Source organism: Poecilia mexicana, unplaced genomic scaffold (assembly GCF_051168715.1).
Source record: "Poecilia mexicana isolate PSO_F unplaced genomic scaffold, ASM5116871v1 scaffold_3, whole genome shotgun sequence".
Lineage (NCBI taxonomy): Eukaryota > Metazoa > Chordata > Actinopteri > Cyprinodontiformes > Poeciliidae > Poecilia > Poecilia mexicana.
In genome coordinates this window covers 31,645,105-31,654,157 of record NW_028263372.1, presented here as the reverse complement: position 1 = coordinate 31,654,157, position 9,053 = coordinate 31,645,105, and the positions used below count along the sequence as shown (strand labels likewise).

The window sequence follows — 9,053 nt, the reverse complement described above, 5'->3', positions numbered from 1 at the left end:
GGAGTTTTGCCACCTTAGATTTTGTAATTAAGTAAACGTGACAGCAGGTGTCACTGTTTCTCAATCTGACTAAATGCAAACAAGCCTTACCGCATATATTTACCTCAAATAAAAAAATAAAATAAAATACTTTGAGTATTTGCATACAATTAGTCGACTTTAATTGTCTTAGTAAATTGCAGTGATTTATTGGACAATTCAAAACAACACCAAAATAAACAAACAAACAAAAGAAAGCATAAAAAGTTTTTGTTACACAGCGTCCTAGAAATGATAGTTCTTCTGTGCCTAAGAAAAATTGGAATGTGTTAAATAATCTCTACAGAGTAAGGCAAACCTAAGCATTTTTGGATTTTGAGTGACAAGTGCGCCAACATCTCAAACGTACCCTGTAAAACACCCTCCAGTACGTAGGGGGCGCTCCAACTCTGGATTAGTGCACGTCGTTAACCTAAACGACTTCCCCAACTGTTTCCGGAAGTTTTATTATCAATGATTTTGTCACTCGTGTGAGATTTAAACACTTCTACGGTGTTTGTTGTCCGTTGCTGTCAAGATGTCTTATAACTACGTGGTAACAGCACAGAAGCCCACGGCAGTGAACGCCTGCATCACAGGTAAATATGACTGATCCGTGCAGGACTGGGACGTTGGCAACCTGCGGGCAAATTGAGCTCCCGCGCTGCAGCCATAGCGCTCCACACAGGCCTGTTGTAGCACTTAGCTGCTGGCTTTTAGCTCAAATGTTTACCTGTAATATTAGGCGGAGTGCTTTATATGCAGTGTATCTGTAATTATTTCCGCAACTCAAATACGATAAATTAAATCGTGGTTATTATTTTGGCTAGCTGTTTTTATATAACAGCAGATAAAAGGCGACTTATCTAGCAGATAATTAAATTGCACATAGCCGCTCCAATCTTCTAAACATAACTTTGGTAACACTTGGAAATCTCATTTGGCTTATATTGGCTCCAAGAAAGTCGAACCAATGCTCAAAATTACGTCCTTTCAAACATAATTTTACATTTTGCGATTTACTTTTTAGAACTTGGCATGGTTTATTTCACTTTCAACTAAGCATTAGATAATGACTTGGTTTACGCAGTTACTCTAGGAGAGATTATTAATAAAGCCATGAGAAATGTGTGTATTACAGCAAGAAAAAAAACAATCTACATTTACATTATAAACTTACACACTTCTTTGATTAGGAAGTACATATGGAAGCCAGATAGAAGCCCAGGGTAAAACTACATGTTTTCACACTGTATTTTAATGTCTGAGTGGTATTTTGGACTGCTTAGTATTAAGAAAACATATATCTGTCAGAAAGTCTTCGGGTTCTGATCTCTCCTGACACTTTTTTTTTTCTTTTCTTTCTCTGTGAATGAAATACTCTGGATTGCTTTTACACTTCTACAATATGTTCATTATGTAAAATTGCCTCTAAATTGTATTTCCATGGTTTATACCAGCTCCTTCTTGGAGCTTCACTCAGGTAGAGGTTAAAATGTTCTGCTGAGACATTTATTCCTTAGTGTGAATTTTGTTATTAAATTTATCTGCAGTCTTGACAGACCTGCTCAGTATCTCAAATCAGAAGTTATTGCAGTGCCTTCTTTTTCATATTATTTCAAATGTCTTGAATGCAAATATTGCGCACTCTGGATATGTGAAGCTTTGGGGATTGGCTCTTACTGCTCTGGATGCCCACAATTGATCTATATTTGGGGATCAAATCAATTTCACAACCACTATTTGTAGTGGCTGTGAAATTGAAGCTCATAAAACTTTGTTGGCACATTTTAATTAAGGAAAAATTGACGTTGTTATAATAGATATTGGTATTGCATTGGTAGGCAAAAGTATTGCGATTATATATTTTTCTAAAATTGCACAGCCTTGTTGTTGGTTGTTTTTATTTATAATACATTCATTCATTTAAAATTAACATAGCTAAAGTTCTCAACTAGAGCTGTGAAAGAGAGGCCATCAGTTTTTGACAGATAAACTGTGTCAAAAACATTTTCCTGCCTTTCTCTGCTGAACAAAGTGTAATATCCGTCTTGTAAATGTTGCAATGTTTTTTGCAGGTCACTTCACCTCTGCTGAGGACCTTAATTTGCTCATCGCTAAAAACACACGTCTGGAGATCTATGTGGTCACAGCTGAGGGACTTAGACCTGTCAAGGAAGTTGGCATGTATGGCAAAATTGCTGTCATGGAGCTCTTCCGTCCAAAGGTAGGAATTACACAAATGCATAAGTCATTTAAAGTTTGCTTGTCTCGGTTACATTCACTTATTTATTAAAAATTCAAAGGAAGAGGAAACACATAGTTTATGAAGAGCTCAAATTGAAAGTTTCCTGGGGAGACTTGAGGGAATAAAAAGCAAGTTCTAAGGCTTTTAAAAGTAATTTCTAAGTTAGCTTTTCCATTTGTCTATTTCCAGAAATTCTGCAACAGCTCATGTTGTCCTATTCCGTGTTTATATTGTACCAAGCCATGTTAATGAAATGCTGAATGTTTTTTGCTTTTTTTTCCAGGGTGAGAGCAAAGACCTGCTGTTCATTCTCACATCCAAGTACAACGCATGTATCCTGGAATACAAACAGAACGGGGAGAGTATTGACATCATCACCCGTGCCCATGGCAACGTCCAGGTGGGTAACGCCTTAAAAGTACTCTAGTGGGTTTTTATTTATTTATTTATATATTTTTATTGTGAAATGTTTACATTGGGGGAAGTTTACAAGCTTTGCTATCTCCAGTAGAAGTTGCAAAATTAAAAATATTTTTGCCCAACCTCAAACATTTCCACACCTGTTCTTCAGGATCGCATTGGACGTCCATCAGAAACTGGGATTATTGGGATTGTTGACCCAGAATGCCGCATGATTGGTCTGAGGCTGTACGACGGATTGTTCAAGGTGATCCCGTTGGACCGGGACAACCGAGAGCTGAAGGCGTTCAACATCCGGCTGGAGGAGCTGCAGGTCATCGACGTTCACTTCTTGTATGGCTGCCAGGCTCCGACCGTCTGCTTCATCTACCAGGTACTGTGAGGTTCAACTTAAAAAAAAAAGACTCTTCAGATGAGAATAGGTTACACAATAGGTACGGGTATTTGTTTATCGTAAGTGGTTGTCAGTTGCTAAAGCGTCTGACAGCAAGACAAAACAGCAACAGCAGAAGTTGGACAGCATTACCAGGAAGTGGATGGTTTTGCTGCAACCGCCTGGAATGTCAGGCCTGCAGGGGTCACTGTGGTTTTATTTGGTATCAGACGGTACATGAATAAACCAACATTCATGTACGTGCACGAAACATAATTGACACATTGAAGAATTCTATCATAATTTTAGCCTATAGCTACGATGTGTTATATTCCCTGATATTAGATTAAATAAACTAATAAAAATCACCTCGTGTTGCTGAGGTGTCTTGCAAGCAGTGCAAATTGAATCAGAAATTATCACCATAGTCACAACAGACTTAAGAATTATTGTCATTCTAGAGATTCTTAGTTTATGTCGGCTGATTAGAAATTTTACTATGTTTTTGTATTTCTTGAATTAGTGTAATAGTCTTCACAGATTTAGGTGATGATATTTCAAGTGTGAAAAGATAGTAATGGTTTTAACACGACACATTACTGTTCTCTCTTCATGTGTTAAAAACAAGGTATCAACCTCCAGAAACCTAGCTGTGCTTACTATTTATAGTGATGTTCTAATTGGTGCAATCTTTTTAAGGCTGCAGCTCCAAGCAGTAGCTCAGGCTTCCTACACAGTCTGGAAAAAAATATGAACATTTTGTTTAAGTCTTTTTCATGCCTGGTTTAGGATAGAAACAAAAAATGGAGCATGTCAAAATATTTGGATATCCAGACTTTGTCCCCAATCTCAAACCTCCTTTCCTTTTGACACAACAACTCGAACAACTTTTCCATTTGCTTAAACATAGCTGCACAATATTGACTGCTTTAATCATCAGTTTAGTGGCATGAACTTTTTGTGTCCTACCTTAGTCTAAACCATTCCTCTTTGTCTTAGGACCCTCAAGGACGTCATGTAAAGACCTACGAAGTTTCTCTGAGAGAGAAGGAGTTCAACAAGGGCCCTTGGAAACAGGAGAATGTCGAGGCTGAAGCATCCATGGTTATTCCAGGTAAATCAGAACTGCAAGTGTCAGTTGGCTTGATTTCATGTTTCATTATCTTCAAGCTTAAATCATTAAAACAAAAAAATTCTATCCAAATGAAATGAGAAAAAGGAGTTATTATAGGCTAAATGTGAGCATAGCTTCCTTTTCATCTGTTTAATGAAATATCTGAAATTCCCTCAATGAGTTGGTCTCATAAGAAACAATGGAAATTGTCAGTTTTCTCTTAATTGTCAGTGACTGGTGATTAGCTGGTCAAATACTGCAAAGCTGAGTTTTTGTTTTCCTGTTCATGTCATAAAATGCATCACAGTTAGAGGTGTGCTGATTGATCAGCCACCGATCATAATTGGAAAAGTGTATGATCGGTGATTGGCGAACACTGTCTCGTGTTGCCGATCACCAAAACCTATCACCTGTATCTCATTTCACAGCCTGCGTGTGCAGCTAATTTCCTCTTTCCTTTGCACTGTGCAAGCGCGTGGCAAGAAATGCTAAGTAATGTGGTGAGGAACTTTAACTCTCTGAGACTGAACGGGGACATTTGCTTGTTGCAACGGAAAGTTACCTCGGGGGTGAAGCACGTCAAAATGCATTTATAATACGACATTTATAAAACAAGCACTTGATGGAGTATGGTTATATCGAGGCTCACTGTAGGACAAAAAGACATCCAGAGCGATCAGACAGCAGGTAAAGCAGCGAACAACTACCAACACTCACCCGGATGAGCATGACGGTCAGAAAGCTAAACAAATAACCTGAAAAATAATTTAAATCAACGAGCTGGTGGTGTAAGACACCGGTTCTGCTCTCACTGTTCTCACTGTTCGACCGCAGCTGCGCGCTACTAGTAGTATTTCACAGACGTAGCACCATTTCTGCTCCACCTGGCAGTGATCTCTCCCACCGAACCTCTGCTTAAAGCTGCATCATGTAACTAAAACAACAAAATAATATTTTACATATGTATTAAAACCTTTGCTAATCAGATAATCTCTGAAAACAAAATAAATCCATTTCCTCTACCTCCTTTCTATGTTCTGCAGAATTAGTGTCAGAAACAACAGGATTAATCTGCTAGCTGTTCTCTCAAAAAGTTTTGTATTTTCTTTTTTCTTGACATTATGCGATTTATTTGACTCGTATAATTTATGGTACTGAGAACCATACTATTAAATATAATTTTACTGATTGCAGGTTTTCCTATTGTCCTTTTGACTGAATAGCTGGTGTATTACATGCAAATATTTTGCATGTTTATGTCTAAATTAGCTGAATTTATTACCAGATAATTTTTTAGTTTTGCCAAATCACACAATAGCATTTATACCTAACGCAAAAAATTAACAACAAATCCAGATGATCGGCAGTGATTGGCCCTCATGGGTGATCAGAATCGGCGGTAAAAAAAACCTGATCGGAGCATCCCTAATCACAGTTAAAAAGCATTTTACTTAATAAATACACAAATCAACAACATGTACTTTAATGCACTTTTGTGAAGTTAATATAAATGAGATAATGATCAGAGAATCATGCATAAATTGTGATCAAAGATTGTGCAGCACATTTATTTCTTTTGTGCCAGAACATCTGAGTTTTGAAACTTTATAATTTTTTTATGAAAAATTCTGTGCAAATGCTGGAATTTAGCAATAATTCTTTTACCCTTTGTCCGTGTGTTTTAGTGCCAGAGCCATTTGGTGGCGCTATAATCATAGGACAAGAGTCAATCACCTACCACAATGGGGACAAATACCTGGCCATTGCTCCACCAACAATCAAGGTAAAAAGTATCAAAATATTCAGTTTTCATCAAAGTGTTCATTCATTATCAACCTGCTAAATGTTTTACATCTGACATTTTTTTCCCCCTGTTTTGCCCTACCAGATAAATAAATGACTCTAGATGACATTTCATAATAGAAGTTGAATAAAAAATAACAGAGTTTCACAGTACTGGAAGCAGTGTTGTCTGTTCCTCTTGGTGACTTTAAGAAAAACAAAACAAAATCTCACTAAATCCATCAACAGAGGAAGCTGTTTGATACTTTAAATATCATTTTAGTTATCTGATTCCTCTGAAGCATAATCAGTTATGCTGACTGAAACCTTAGCAACACTTTATTAATAAAAATAGGGTTGATATTGCATCCAAGGCAAAAGCATGTCTGAAATCTGGTGCATTGTCTTTGCATAACAGATTCATATATTTATAGCTTATAGTGGGAAACTGTGTATCTATCAGAATTATCTGATGTGTTTGTGTATTATTTGGACATATTCTTGCGTCTTTGCCTGTAGTGAATATGTTTACTCATTAAGAATATGGCAATTGGTGTTAAATTCCTTTCAGAGCCAGTTTCTTACCGATGACTTCCACTTCCCGCACTGGTTTTAGTGTTCTTAAGATTAACTTGCAGTCTGTAGCACTCGGAACACATTCTCAATGCCCAGAGGAGCTCTTCAGCAGCCGCTTGCTTCTATAATTAGAGGCTGTTCTCTTTGTGTGCTGGAGTACCAGGGTTTCATAAATTTTGGAAAGAACATTTAAATTCTTCTGATGTAGAAGCCTCTAATTTGGAGTTACGCAGCTGTTATCCTCCTGTGTCTTTGTGTCGAGGCCTTTGGCTCTGCTGCTTAGTAACTTATCAGTCTGACTTAGGAGTGGAGGGCGTTTGTGCCTCTTTGAAGGCTCATTCATGCAGTGCCAGCCTTTCTGTGATTTTCACATTTGACATTTTGAAGGAAAAAAAGGCTTCTTGTCTCAGCAGTTTACAGGAATTATTTCAGGGATCTGCCTGTTTATTTTATCATAATTTGTCAAGAAATTTAATTTAAACACACAAAACAGCTATTTATAGCATTTTTTGCTTCTTCTTTTTTTTAATCTATCTGGTATTTAAACTTTTGTTTGGGAAAGTTTCAGCAGGAACAGAAGGGGGCAGAAGGGCAGGACTGATGCTACAGATCCATCTCATCCATCAGTTCTTTCATGATCTCAAATTGGCATCCTGCTGGTATTTTCAATCTTTAAAAGCTTCCAGCAGCCGCTGGGATTTTCCAGCTGTTACAGGTTCACACATGTGTTGACAGAGCTTCATTTTGCAGGTGTGTTGCAGGAGTTTAAGGGGTAAATCTGACTTGTCAGTCTATTTTTAAATGTTGAAAAGGTGTGAATATTTAGTCTCTTTTTTTTGTTTTCTTGTAATCATTGGAGTTGACTGAAACTGCACTTCTTGCCAGGTAATTATAAAATGTTGTCCTGGAGCACCAAGGTGAAAACAGAGGAGGAATGTCTGCCAAATATACATGATGCAGTCAATTATGCATGAGGTGTTTAGCTTTGATTCAGCCAAATCAGAGGTTTGAAAATTCTGTTGAAACAGTAAGTTTCAACATAATAAGGTAACAATTCTACATGCAGGTAAATGAGAAATTGTTTCGGCTTGTATAGCAGACTGAAAAGTGGAGCAATCTCTCATTATTATTTTCGTAAGGGAAATTAAAATTTGTTTCAAAATCCCTTCTAGGACCACTGTAGATTTTAATTACATTTTAAGTAATTTTTTTTCTTCAGCATTATCGACTGCTTTCTTGAGTGTTTTCCTCTTAATAAAAAAACATTATTATACATGATATGATTTTGATGTTTTCAATAAATTTCAGTACTTCAACCAAATAAGTTAAACTTCCAAGCCTAACAATAAAAAGTTGAGTGGAAGGAAAAAGTGTGGTAGAAAAAAAAGATGCACACACAACTGGGACAACCAGAATATGGTGAATTCAAGAATTTGTGGAAGTAAACAAGGACTGACTGCAACTGGAGTTGCAGAAGAGATGTGTAGAAGCATCTTGTCATGGTTTGGAAGTAAAGGAGTGGAAATTTGGTAAAGATTTGATTTGGAAGGCAGGCCATGTCTGGTGTTGGTCCACTGTGTTCTGTCAAGTTGAAAGTGAAGAAATCCATTGACCAGGACATTTTAGAGCACTTCATGCTGGCCCCCTGCTAATACGCTTTCAAGCTGAAGTTTGATATTAAAGCAACCATTTCTTAACACCGCTGCCGACTGATCACATCCATCCCTTCTGCATTGAGGATGTAATTCATACAAAATGTGCTCTGACCAAGTACTGAGTGTGTATCCAGCACAATACATGGACATCATTTAAAAAAAAAAAAAAAAAAAATTCTTTTTGGTGTTGGATGGTGTTAGATTTTTATTTGCTTGAACCCATGATCTTAAAAGATAATACAACCATATGTCTAAAATATGTCGTTGCGTGTGTAATGCATACATAGTATGAGCATAAGTACTACTTTGATATGAACTACTTGAAATTAATTAACGTTGTGGTAATATTCTAATACAATGCAATACAATACAAGGTAGAAATGCACCTCTCTTTATGTGCAGTAGCATTGCATACCTTGTCCTGCAGAGGGCACTAAAGGTTATTTGTGGTCTTTAAAATGTTTCATGCTGTTGTCCTCTAGCCAAATGTTGTAGATTTAAAGATGGTGAGAGGCTGTTTCTCCCTTAGAAAAGGATTCAACATTGAATCAGATGAACAAATCCTCTGCAGAGAGTTTTTAGGAATATTTTGAATTGGTAAAACTATCAGATCAGTGGAGGAAGTTCTACAATTGAGTATATTTGTATTCAAATTCTGCATGTGGTTTGCAGTATTTAAATAACTATTACTGTTTCTTCATTTCCTTTACAGTTGTGCAGTTCTGGACTGGTTGCTTTCTTTCTTGTACTCCAATTTGAACTTAGAACTATTTTTAAAACTAAAGTATAAAATCTGCTACAGCTAGTATTTAAGAAAAACAGTTTAACTGCAAAGTACTTTGGTGATTCCCAAAGGGACTTTAAAGA

The 9,053-nt window shown here is 36.9% G+C and overlaps 1 protein-coding gene across 1 annotated transcript in view; it reads left to right on the top strand.

The window, feature by feature from the left end:
* The first annotated feature begins 434 nt into the window (after nt 1-434).
* ddb1 (damage-specific DNA binding protein 1) overlaps nt 435-9,053 on the top strand; it is a 45,162-nt gene continuing 36,543 nt past the window's right edge. Inside the window, exons 1-6 of the mRNA XM_014978562.2 lie at nt 435-617; nt 2,097-2,245; nt 2,550-2,666; nt 2,838-3,059; nt 4,059-4,173; nt 5,859-5,956. Of these exons, the coding sequence (XP_014834048.2) occupies nt 557-617; nt 2,097-2,245; nt 2,550-2,666; nt 2,838-3,059; nt 4,059-4,173; nt 5,859-5,956 (762 nt within the window). The 5' untranslated portion in view covers nt 435-556. The remainder of the gene's footprint in view (nt 618-2,096; nt 2,246-2,549; nt 2,667-2,837; nt 3,060-4,058; nt 4,174-5,858; nt 5,957-9,053) is intronic.